Source organism: Catharus ustulatus, chromosome 4 (assembly GCF_009819885.2).
Source record: "Catharus ustulatus isolate bCatUst1 chromosome 4, bCatUst1.pri.v2, whole genome shotgun sequence".
In the NCBI taxonomy this organism is placed as follows: domain Eukaryota; kingdom Metazoa; phylum Chordata; class Aves; order Passeriformes; family Turdidae; genus Catharus; species Catharus ustulatus.
Genome location: NC_046224.1, coordinates 2,937,137 through 2,950,417, shown reverse-complemented (window position 1 = coordinate 2,950,417; position 13,281 = coordinate 2,937,137). Strand labels below are relative to the sequence as shown.

Here is a 13,281-nt window from a genome sequence, read left to right as displayed (position 1 = left end):
GTGTTCTCACCCTTTTTCTGCCCCATTACATGCTGGCACATGTCAGATTTATAGATGGGGTTTTAGCATCACACTGCCCCAAAATAACCTCCATCCTCATGTTGCTGTGCACGCCTCTCCCACTGGAGCCCCTCTTTGTGGTGCTCTGGGGATTTGAGCAGGTTAAGCTGATCTTATTGCCTGTGGGTCATGGCTGAGCCCAGCCTGAGGATGGGATCCAGGGGCAGAAGCAACAACTGAGCCAGCCCAAGGAGACAAAAGGGAAGCTTCAAGCTACCAGCCAACCTTTTCCTGACTGTGTTTGGAACCACAGAATCATGGAAAAGACCCCCAAGATCACAAACTCCAGCCTTGGACTCAGCACCCCCATGCCCACTGAACTTTTTGTGAAGTGCCATGTCTACATCTCCTCTGAGCACTTCCAGGGATGGCCACTCCACCACTGCCTTCATCCCATTTCAATGTTTAACCACTCTACCAGTGAAGAAATGTTTTGTACTATCCAACCTGAACCTCCTCTGGCACAACTTGAGGCCATTTCCCCTTGCCTGGGAGAAAAGCCAGGCCCAGCCTCACCAAAACCTCCAGGTGATTCTAGAGAGTGATAAAGTCACCCTTAAGCATTCTTTCCTCCAGACTAAATAACTCCAGCACCCTCAAAGAGGTGAGAAGGACTGTGACAGCACCCTAGATCCCTTGGGGACGGGGCTGTGGGCTGTGTGTGCCTCTTGAGCCTTCTTTATTCCAGACTAACCAACTCCAGCACCCTCAATAAGGTAAAAAGGGCTGTGACAGCCTCCCAGATCCCTTGAGGACAATGCTGTGTCCTTCTTGAGCCTTCTTTCCTCCAGACTAACCAAATCCAGCACCCTCAATGAAATAAAAAGGGCTGTGAGAGGACCCCAGCTCTCTTGGGGACAGTGCTGTGGGCTGTGTGTGCCTCTTGGGCCTTCTTTATTCCAGACTAACCAACTCCAGCACCCTCAAAGGGCTGTGACAGCCTCCCAGATCCCTTGAGGACAGTGCTGTGCCCCTCTTAAGCCTTCTTTACTCCAGACCAACTAACTCCAGTGTCCTCAATAGCACCCTAGATCCCTTGGGGACAGTGCTGTGGGCTGTGTGTCCTTCTTGAGCCTTCTTTACTCCAGACTAACCAACTCCAGTGCCCTCAATGAAATAAAAAGGGCTGTGACAGGACCCCAGCTGTGTCCTTCTTGAGCCTTCTTTATTCCACACTAAATAACTCCAGCACCCTCAATGAGGTGAGAAGGGCTGTGACAGCAGCCTAGATCCCTTGGGGACAGTGCTGTGTCCCTCTTGAGCTTTCTTTCCTCTAGACTAAATAACTCCAGCACCCTCAACGAGGTGAGGACTGTGACAGGACCCTAGCTCCCTTGCTGTGTCCCTCTTGAGCCTTCTTTACTCCAGACAACCAACTCCAGCACCCTCAATGAGGTGAGAAGGGCTGTGACAGCACCCTAGATCCCTTGGGGACAGTGGTGTGCCCCTCTTGAGCCTTCTTTATTCTAGACTAACCAACCCCATCACCCTCAATGAAGTAAAAAGGGCTGTGACATGATCCCAGCTCCCTTGGGGACAGTGCTGTGCCCCTCTTGAGCCTTCTTTATTCCAGACTAACCAGCTCCAGCACCCTCCATGAAGTAAAAAGGGCTGTGACAGCCTCCCAGCTCCCCTGGGGACAGTGCTGAGGGCTGTGTCCCTCTGTGCTCACCGAGGTGTTCTGGCACTGCACGCTGGAGCTGTTGAACCGCAGGGCTGGCACCCTCTGCTCGCTGCCCTGGATGCTCAGGATGCACTCGTAGCCCCGCTGGCCAGACTGGGGCTGGGGCAGGTTCTTGGCCTTCAGAGTGATGGGTTTGATCACCTCCACGGGCACCAGGATCTTCTCAGCCTGCAGCAGCTGGGGGCAGTCCTGGGGAGAGAGCAGAATGTTGGAGTCTGAAAAACAGAGGCCTCTGAGCTCCTCAGAGAGATCAACAAGCTCCAGTGAGAGCTCAAAAGCAGTCCTAGATATCCGTGGTGAAAACAAGTCTGAAAAAACAAGTCTGCCTTGAGAGCTCCAAATCATAGTTTTAGATATAATAAAAATATAGTAAGGATATTGCTTACATTTTTCAGATAGAACAGATAGACCATATGTGTAGATTATACATAAACTTTCATACTAAGAAACTAGAATTCTAATAGGTTAAGAAGAAATGCGTCAGTTTTGTGTTTTTAGCTCACTGGGTAATTTGTAAATAAGAATCTGTGTGTTGGAGTGAGATCTCTCTCTTCCTCCACCACCATCATCATCACTACCACCACATGAAGAATAAGAAAAGGAAGGAAAAGAAGAGCAGAAGAAGAAAAGCCCAGGGAGCATCTGCCTCTCGAGACTCTGTGCCAGGCTGCAGCCTCTGCTCAGCACTCTGCAATTTTGGCCTTCTCAGGGCTTTGCACCAGGAGCTGCTTCTACTCCTAATCAGGATTTTACTTGTGTTTGGGACTCTGTGCCAAAAGCTTTTAGCATGGAGTTTAACTCTTAGGACTTTTTACCTTTTGAGACTGATGCACCTTTACAATAAACAACTTTATAGAACTAACTACTAGTCAGCTCTTTCAAAGAAAACAAACAACCTGACAGCAGAAAACTCACCAAGTCAGCACAGGGGTTTCCCAGGCTCAAGAGGAGTCCTGTGGTGCTCCCCAACCTTCTCAGCTCTCCTGGTCACAAAGCCTTTGCAGCTCCCTGGGCTTGGTTTATTACAGAGCTATTTAAGGAGCATTCCTGGGAAGGCTCAGATAAACAGGTGAGGAAGGATTGCTTCCACACACCATCCTTTCCTATTCCCCTGGCTTATTTCTGCCTCCAGGACCCAGAGAAGCCACCTCTAGTGCTTTTAATACCTGCTCTGTTTGTTCAGGTAATGGAAAAGCAATCATGTTCCCTCCACAGACTTAACCCAGTCACAATGCCATGATAAAAGTGAATAAATCAAAAACCTGAGCACAATTCCTCACTGCCCAACAGCCAACACACCACTGCACAAAAGGCACAGCTCCAGCAAGACCTGTTCGAACCCATGGAGTCAGGGTAGTTAAAAAGAGAGTTTATTTTGGCTCAGAAGAGGACAAAATATTCATTACAGAGATCTAGATCCAGCTGCCAAGAAACAAAAAGCGTGGAGACCCCTTGGAAAAGCTTTCCACTGGAAAAGGAGAAATGCCAAGTGGGTGTTGCTAATGTGGTTCCTCTTCATGGATCCCTCACACAGGTGAGCTCTGAGCACCCACAGCTGCCTCACAGGTGGCTGAATTAAAACTTTCATTAATTAGCACAGCTTAATTAGTTAGAGCAGCCATGCTCTGCTTCTTCATAGCACAGCCAGAAAACTTCAAGATGTTCCTTTCATGGATTCTGGGTGATAACAGCTCTTTAGGAAATTACTGCAGCCTTTGCCTGTCCTGCCCAAAGTTAAAGCCAAGTCCAGTTGGTGCCAGCAGAAACAGGGAACTGTAGGTGTGGGCAAGAGGAAAATGACTGATTTGGGGCAGAAGAATAGGGAAAGGGACTGGAGGGGTCAAAAGTGGAGTTTATGGCTTATTGAGAGCCTGGGATCTTGTTAGAGCAGATGGTGGGAGCATCTTACTGAAGCAAACAGCTTAGGGAGATAAAGAAATGGATTAGACATGTAACATCTGTACTTACACCAGCCAGGCACAGAAATATGAGAGCCAACAATCACATGGAGAGTGTGAGCTCATCCCTGGCCAGGGGCAGGGAGAAAATCCAGTAAGCACCCAATGCATCCCTGCAGTGAGGTCAGAACCTTCCCCAGTGCCCAGGAGGATCTGAGGGTCTGTCCTAAGGGGGTGCCAGACTGAGAGATGATTTTTCATCTGCACTTACAGGGTGATGCTCATGGTGGGAGTAACTGAGAGCTCCTGAAGGGCTTCAGCTGGCCTTGGCCAGGCTGGCACCAGAACCAGGACAGCCCCTGGAGCTGGGTGGAGCTGAACCACCCTGGATCCAGTGGTTCTTTGCCCGAGATAATCTGGCACAAAGCCTGACTTGATGGTGCTGCCAATGCTTGCCAGGCCATCCATTGACCTGGCTGGAAGGTGGAAGGGTTGGATGTGGTGCTCATGGGGTACTGCAGTGCACGGATAACTTTGTCATTGTCACCCTCTGCACTCTTGGGGGGTGGAGGGTTGAGGAGCTGCCCCCTGTTCCAGCACTGCCTGTCCTCACTGCTGTTCTGTTCTGGGATGAAACCTCTCCAGGGAACTCCTCATGCTGAAACACGATGGGTAAAGTGTCACCAAAGCATTTTTCTTGATAAAAGAGCAAGGCTTAACCATCTGGAAAGTCTTCCCAAGCTTGGGTTCAATGGTTCTACCATGGCACACCAGCATTAAGGCTCCCTGCAGCTACTCAGCACAAGAAAGTGAGGCACAATCTATAATTCTGGCTGATTTAAGACCAATAAAAACCCCTAAGTGCAGAATAAGGAGGTGATTTATATTAAAGAGTTTTCAGTGCTGATCACACCAGCATGCAAACACCATTTGGGACCTTATGGCTTCAACACCCCTGACCCTTCCCCATCACCTGGGGTCTCTCCCTCAGCTCCCTCCCTTTCTCCTGGCACAAGAAAAGCCCCTGGCAACAGGCTCTGCACGTTTTGTTCTCCCCAGCTGCAGGAGCTGAGACAGAGATGCTCTGGCAGAGGGAATCAGTGGGGCAGGAGGGTGGGGCAGCCCTATCTGCTGCCCAGCAGCCGTTTCCCAGGAGTGGGCATTTCACTTGATGTGTGTCACAGAGAAAAGCCTCTGATGGGGCTGAGGGATGGAGGCTGGAGATAGTCCACTCTGTTACCTGCAGGCCAATCCCAGCTCCTCAGCCTGGTCTTTCTTGTGAGGCTTTATCCCGTCCCCCTCCACCACTGGTGCTGTAACCTTCCCGATAACACTTGTTTCAAGTTCATTAACGAGCCGTGATTGAGGCAGCCCCAAAACAGGGTTCGTTTGCATATAAAAAGCTTCGCAGTGCTGTGAGGAAGTTCATTATAGATAATTGAAGAGGCAAGCGCCATAAAGAGGAAATCCTCCCAATGTGGCTTTATCTGATTGACCTAATGTTCTTTCTAATTGAAACGGGGAGGGGAAAAGGCAATTTCATTGGGTGATGTACTGCATAAAACCTCAGAGCTTGGACCAGGCTCTGGGTTCAGATTCAAGCACAGAACTCATTTTGCAGCCTGTGTCAAGCTTTGGGTGCCTGGCCAGGTTTGTACTTTGGAGGGGAAAACATCAAGCTGACCAGAGCACACCCAAGCAGAAGGCTCTGTAAAAAATAATTATTTTGGGCATTTTACAGTGGAGGCACTTTCTCTTCACCCTTCTCCTTTGCTGTGGACATTGCCTAGGTTGGAAAAATAGTTTTCACAGGATGTAGGGGAAATAAAATAGTAGACTGCCAACAGCTGCACCAAGGACAGGCACAATCCCATCCCTTTTTGCCTTTGATATATAATAAATTAAATCTTTTGCCTGGCTCTAAGGGGAGCTGGTTCCCAATCCAGAGAATCATTGTTGATTCATTTTCTGTGTGTAGCTTCATTCTAGTCCTTGAACGCTTTCAAATGAGTCATTCCATTTAAAATAATATCCTCCACCCTTGCCAATTACTGGTATCAGCAGCGATGCACACCTCACATCACCAAAATTTTGCCAATTACCAAGTCAGAGAGCTTTTGCAGCGAACACGCTGCACGAAATGGGCTGTACTCATTGGGTCGATGGTAGTTTAATTTTCTTTATTTATAACTCCTCATAGAGCGCCTGCAAATGGGTTTTGTTGTTGCTTGCAGAAATAATAAAGTCTCAGAAATATGAGGACCTTTTGTCTCACATGTTCTGGCCTTCATCAGAGCTGAGCCTGGGCCACTCTCCAGTGAGAGCCATCGTGAGGCTGCTGCTAAAGAAAACGAGGAGACCCCTCTGAGGCTGTGTTGTCTTAGCCCTGAACTAATTACAGTAATTTCACGATTACAAGACGCACCTGATTATAAGCCGCACATTACAATACAGAGTGTAATAAAATGTATCTATTCTATCACTATCTGTTGAGGGTGGGGGCAGTGATCCTGATCTCCACGGCAGATATTCTGCTAATGGGCCATCCATTGAAACCAGGCAGGGCATTGTTCTTTACCTTTTCACAACCCATCCTTCCTCCAGCCAGTCATTTTCTGCTCATGGCCATTGAGTCCCACTGTGGCACTGATAAAATTACTGCATCCCATTGGGAGTTGCTCCAGCCAGGGGGAAGAGCCCAACATTTCTTACCAAGATAAAAACAGAGGGTTTGGGACACTAAGGGAGCCCCTTTCTCCACTGGACTCCAGAGGAAAACCGGATTTCTCCACATCCCCACTGGAGCTTTAGAGGGAAACTGCACCTTGTACAGGAGCACTGCTCCAACTGAGCCACATCTGTCACTGCAGGAGGATGCAGCCACCATGGAATGGGACTGCTGCCAACACCCTGCCTGACGGGTGTCAGGCTGTACTCTGACTGTGTCAGGGTTTGGGGTTTGTTCTTTGTAGTGCTGTATTTCTATTTTAATTTCCCTAGTAAAGAACTGTTATTCCTATTCCCATATTTTTGCCTGAAAGCCCCTTGATTTCAAAATTATAATAATTTGGAGGGAGGGGGTTTACATTCTCCATTTCAAAGAGAAGCTCCTGCCTTTCTCAGCAGACATCTGTCCTCCAAACTAAAACAGCAACTTTTCCTTCTTTGTCCACATATAAGCCTCACCTGATTATAAGCCGCACTTTGGGTTTGGACCAAAATTTTAGTCAAAATGGTGCTGCTTATAATCGTGAAATTACTGTAGTTTGCTTTTTTTGTGGTGCTTCATGCATCCACAGTTATGATTTCAGGGAGGTTTCACTGTGCTGTTTCCCAGTATAAGCTGGAGATGACCAAACACCCTGTGTTCCTCTCCTAGGAAAAGGCATGTCGGGATGTTTCACAGCCTTGTGATGCTGCACAGGTTTTCTTCCAACCTTATTTTGCACAGTTTCACTCTCTGTGGCTGCTTTTGGCCAGGATTATGATTCAAAGGGTCATCAAAGTGTTTTCCAGTTTCCAGCAGAGGAGTTTTATCTGCCTTGGATGACAGGGAGCAGGGAACAGATCCATGAAGGTTTAATGCAATGAACCCCCCACTTATCCACAGCTCCCACCTTCTCCTGGGTCACTCCTCTCCACTTGCGCATCTCTTGTCAGCCTGAGCATCCAGGGGATGGAACCTTTCCAGCTTTTCCTTCCCTCACCACCCCTGTGAGCATGGGCTGGATCTCCACTTTCTACAGAAGGAAACCAAAGCTCACCTGATGCTGAGGGCACTGGGGGCACCACTGGCCTGATAAACTCAACCCTTGGCAATGGATTTTCACCCTTCCTTTCCCAAAAAAGTAGGAGTCACCTCCATTCAGGAATAGACCACTCATTCCTTCATTGCTCCTTCATTACTTCATTCCAGCACTAATTCCTTCACTACTCAAAGCATCCAGTTCCTCTTTTCTTCTACCATTAAAATCCATTCCATTATCCTCAATTTACAGGGTTTTTTTAAGACTTTCCTTTCAAGCAACATTTCCTCATCCAGCAATCATCTTTGTGCCTTATCCAAGGCCTCTTGCCTGAAAAAAAAATGACCATACAGTGAATCTAAGTGACCAAGATTGACTCACTCAGGCCCTGTGGGACCTCGTAAGAAATGAAACTCAGAATGTTATTTACTCAGATATTACATAAATAAATACATCCTTTGTTCATCTGCTCTGCCAAGCTGCAATGTTCTGTTTTCTCCGTGCTCCCTCTGGCTTTTTCACCCGCCCACTCTGCTGTAATCAAGTCAAGAGGGTAAGAGTTGAGAGGCAGGGATTGGGTTTTTATAAAGATAGCTAGACCACAGCATCTGGATGCTCTGTAAATTGAACTAGATTAAAAAAAAAAGAAAAAAGAAAAAAAAAATAAACCAAAAAACAAAAACCCCAAAGAAACAAAAACAGACCAAGGAAAGAAAAAGAAAAGGAAGGCAAAGAATGAGAAAAAAGAGAGGGGAAACAAGCAAAAGAGAGGCAAAAACCCCCTAACCTTCCACTGACTTTGGAGAAATCAGATTTCACCTGGATAAAATGCAGGAAAAAAGTAATTTTACAAATGAGAGGCAGCAAGGAGTGCCTGGAATTTGTTTCCTGAAGTTGTCTCTCACACCTCTGCACAGTCACACGGGGTCACCACCCTGCCCTGCTGCACACCCAGGGCTCCAGGGCTGCCTACCTGGCTCCTTTTAAACTCCTGCACAGATCCTGGATGGTCTGGAGAAGGAAGCAGCAAGGAGCTCTCCATCCCCAGTGCAGGAGGAGAAGGGGTGAGTTACAGTCCACGCTGTGTTTACATTATTATACCACTAATTCTTAGCGTCGTAAAAATGATATTTAAAATTTACACAAACAGCGCTGGGGAACGTTATTATGTTATAAAGTGGAATCAGGTCAATGCCTTGTAGGCAGGAATCCAAGCTCCATAAATTTCTGGATATACTTCTCCCAAATTTACATCGGCACCAGCAGCAATCAAACCAGCTCTGAAAAAAAAAGCTCACCCGGTCAAAGAATTTTTTAATGCACCATATATTTTATCTGCACTTCCTAAGTTTACAGTGTTGTTAGTTTGATTGATGGTGTGCTTATTTATTGGCACAGCAAAAGTAATAATACATGAGGAAAATGCTCCGAACTTTAAAGGCAGCTGATGAGGAGAAAGCAACAGGATTTATGGGAAGTGTAAACATCTGCAGAGACAACAAAGGAATAATTGACTCCTTGCATCTCTGTCACTTCTGGTGGCTCCTTTCTAGTTAAGAGTCTTCCATGCACTCAGGAGCAAATTCCAGCTCTCTTCAGGCATTGCAAGGGGTTCTGGTGGTTGGCCTGGAGGCTGGTGGCCAGGCTGGGGAGAATTTGTGTCCCTGTTTGAGCTCTGTGCCCTCTGGCAGCTGCACATTTCAGGGGTGGCTTGCACAGATCAGGGCACAGATACCAGAGCTGGAGGGAGACCAGCAGATCATAACATGGGCTGGGTTGGAAATGGTAAAGATCATCCTGTTCCATGGGCAGGGACACCTTCCACTATCCCAGGGTGCTTCAACCTGGCCTTGGGCACTGCCAGGGATGGCACATCCAAGGTTTCTCTTGGACCCTCCTCCCTGATGGACAGGAGATCACCAGCTCAGTGCCCTGGGTCCTTGTGAAGGTGTTGTGAAGGCTGGTGAGGGATGAGTGATGCTGTTCAGAGAGAGTGGCTGCTCCAAAGCAGGGTCTAAATGAAGATAACCAACGTCCCCTGCCATGGCTCACTGCCCACTCCTGTGATTGGGAGCAAAGTGATTCCCCAAGGCCAGGCAATGGGAAATGACCCAGGACTGTTGAGAGCTTGATCCTAACCCAGGACTGCTCTGCCTCTGAAGTCAGTCCTCACATCACTGCTGATGAACATTAGTGATTTTACCCCTCCTTTAATTCTTTATTAATAGAGTCTTTCTTTGCTGGTCCATTATTTCACGAGGATCAAGGTCAGGCTGCCATAATTATCCAAGCACCACATTTATCCTTTTTAAATAGAGACACAACATTAGCTTTCTTTCAGCCCTTTGCTGCTTTGACACACTCTCTGAAGGAGAAGTAATGATCCAGAGAGCAGGAGCCTTCTGGTCACTGGATTAGGGGAGTGGACTAATGACAAAAATAGTCGATGGTTTTGTCATGAAGTCCATCTGCTCGCTGGAAAGTGGCTGCTGGGAACATGTGAGCAGCCTCAGTCCTGATGCTTCTTGAGCTTGGAAATCATAAATAATATCAATTTGTGCATTGAGGAAGGTGGTTTGTGTGGAAGAGAAAAGAAAACCATGTATTTACTTGGGCAATCTGTATTTTGTTAAAGGACAGCCCTGGTTAAGAAAGAGAGCTCTTCCAAACAGCTCACACAGGGAAACTGCAAAGCTGTGGAAGGCATGGAGCAGAGCACAGGCAGCTCATAAAACAGTAATTAATTCCTTCTCTAATTATGCCTATATAAATGTGCACCCTTCCCAGCCAGCCTTCTCTCCTTCTATAGAGAGTTCTACCAGAAGTCCACAAGAACTTCCATGGATGTTCCTCCCCATGGCAGAGGGATTGGAATTAGATGATTTTTAAAATCCCTTCCAACCCAAATCATTCTGATTCTGTGATAATGACATTGACCTGTCACTCCTCAGTGAAGTTCATTATTGACCAGTGCCAAGAAATGGGTATGGCACACATAAGGGACATTATCCAACCAAGAATTCCTCAGGAGTGGGAGGCATTCCCATGACAACACTCTCCCATGAAGATTTCTGGGGTCTGAAGAGAGTTGAGCCCAAGCTGTTGCTCTTCCTAGAAGGACTGAAAGTCCATTTCTGCTCTAAAGCTGTGCATTTTTACAGAGTCAGTGAGAACCTGAGAGCTCCAGACTCCCTGGAACTTTGAGAGCTCCAGACTTTGGCCAAGAATGGTCAGTGAGTTTGGAAATGAATGGAGGGGACAGAGGAACAGATGGGCTGGAGGTTGCACAGAGGTCATGTTGATGCAAACCCACTTCCTTTAGAAACCAGGACAGAAGCCCAGGGAGCTGTGATAGTTTGGCTTCCACAGTGGGAAGGTCAGGACCACGATATCACCCTCTTATCATCCTCTTCCTCCCCAGGATCCACAGCAGCATGAGATAACACCCAAGCCAAAGCAGGGAAGGAGGGTGTGGGCTCCTGGAGATGCTCCAAGAGAGGCAGGACACAATTCCAGCCTCACCTCTTGTCTGCAGCCTCAACATCCTGAGAATGTTTCTCCTTGGCCAGGCCCCAAAGCAGTGAGTGCAGCTGATGCTGCAATGGAGAAAAGGAAATTCTTTCGGCTTCCAAGCCATCACATCACCCTGGACTGTCTGAATGGGGAATTGTCCTTCCTCCCTCAGACTGCAGGGTGCCACAGGGATCCCAGCAGTCCTGACAGGAATCCAGAGAGCCAGAAAACCCTGTAGCCACTTGAGGCATTACAATAGCCCTGCACTGAGCTGGGCTTTCAAAACAACATAAGCTCTTCCCAGTGTTTTTTCAAGGATGCTGTGTTGGCGGGGACAGATGAACACTACCCTGCTGCATTCTGAGATCACTCTGTCCTGTGGGATAGATAATCCTGCATGACAAAGATGAGCAGCCCAACTGTTATGAAAAACAGCAGGGACACAGTACTGAGTGTCAGATGTGTCTTGTATCTCTCATTCCATCCAAGCTCCCCGAGCTGCTCCTCGAAATCACAATGAGCAGGTCCTTGATTAGTCACTCACAAGGTGAGGCTGAGCTCTAAGAAAACAAGATGTGCATTAAGGTAGGATGCACTGCTCTCAGAAAAGCCTTTTTCCATCATTTCTCAGTTCCTGTGGTGGTTTGGTTGGGGGTCTCAATGAGGAGAGAAAGGATGGAGCTGTTGTGCACCAGGACAGATTTCCTGAAGATCCACCATGGTAATTATCAGAAATAGATCAGATATTAGATAGACAAGATATATACTAAGAAAAAGTTGCTTATTCTGTGAGTGTAGCAAAAGTTGTCCAAAGAAGCTGTGGCTGCCCCATCCCTGGCAGTCTCCAGGTTGGACAGGGCTTGGAACAACCTGGGATAGTGGAAGATATCCCTGCACATGGCAGGGGGGTGGAATGAGATTACCTTTATGGTCCTTTCTAACCCAAACCAACCTATGATTCTATGAATTAATAAATCTCTGAAGCCCTGCAGAAATAGAACAGTTACCAGCCTTTTCCCCTGCCAGCTGGATGACTGCAGGGCAGAAAGGCTCAGAGATGGCAAAAAGAGACCCAAAAAATAACAGAAGCTGACTCACACCTTTCTTCTTTTTCTTCTTCTTCTTCACCACAGTGCAAGTCACTGTGACTGGCAAACAACAGCAAATTGTCTCATTTGTTTGTACGTGCTCAAAGGCTTCTCATGAGCAGCCCTCACTGTGAGATCACAGCTCCAGGAACTCAGGATGGTACAAGCACCTATTAGCTGGAAGTGCTTACCCAAATCAGAGGTGTGAGGGAATCAGGGGCACGGAAAGGTGAACATGTCCAAGCCAACCCAGAGTCAGAAATACAACTCTCATCTGCTGAAATCAAACCTGTGGCTCTGACACCAGCTCTGAGCAGCATTTTCGTGCTCTAACAAGACTCCCTGAACAAGGGAGAGCTTTTTGTCCAGCCTCCAATTTCTGTGTTTAATTTCCTCTCCTCATTATCTGAAGCACCCCCTCTGAAGAGGATGTACCCACTACAGGACACATCTCCTTTTCTGGGAAAGTGCTGTGATGATGGATGTGGGCTGGAATGCCACAGCCTGAAATGCCAAACCACCAGGAGTCCCAGGGCACAGCTGGATCCCAACCATCAGCTGCAGCCTGTTCCTGGATCACCCTGCCTTCCCTGGACGTGATGCAGAGCAGATAACTCCATCACCCGTGCTTGGAAACCCTTCTAAGAGTGAAACAGATGCTAAACACCAACCCCCTGTGCTGCAGGTGCCACGAAATGGGTGCAGATCCTGCATGGGGTGGCTGCTGATGCCCCTGCCTTGCCCAGCAAGCTGCCTGCAGTTGCCATAGAAACTCCACCTCAACTCCCCTTAATGATGGACAGGTGCCAGCATAAATGAGGGGATAATTGGCAAGCCAGGAAAGGGTTTGGAGCTCTGGGATTGGCCTTGCTGGAGCTGTCATGCAGCCCCTGAGAAGGGAGAGGTGCATCCATTTGAGCAGGGATGGGTTTTTGGTTTTCTCCTCTCCCCGTGCTGAGGCTTCCAGCACTCGCCTCTCTGGGTGAGTTAAGTGAAGCTGGAAAGAGGAGAGGGATGAAAACTGAGCAGTTGCCACAGCAACAGCTGAAGATGCATCAGCAGAAGGGTTTTTGATGCAAGGGAGTGAGGAGCTGACCCTTGGGCCAGCAGGTCCTCTGTCCCCTCCCCAGTGCAGCCACCCAGCTCACTGGGGTGCATTTTGGGAGCAGGTGGGTGCTGTGACTTCCTTCTGCACCTTGAAAACAGGACAGAACAGGACATTTGGAGGGTCTGGAAACCTGTCTGAGGTTTGGAGACCTTGGGGCAAAGTCCTGTCTGTATCTCAGAGGGAA

The 13,281-nt window shown here is 47.9% G+C and overlaps 1 protein-coding gene across 2 annotated transcripts in view; it reads right to left on the bottom strand.

Annotated features, from left to right (window-relative positions):
* PLXNA4 (plexin A4) overlaps nt 1–13,281 on the bottom strand; it is a 450,712-nt gene that overhangs the window by 88,494 nt on the left and 348,937 nt on the right. For both annotated transcript variants that reach the window (XM_033057624.2, XM_033057622.2), the window contains exon 10: nt 1,733–1,933. In XM_033057624.2, the coding sequence (XP_032913515.1) occupies nt 1,733–1,933 (201 nt within the window). The remainder of the gene's footprint in view (nt 1–1,732; nt 1,934–13,281) is intronic.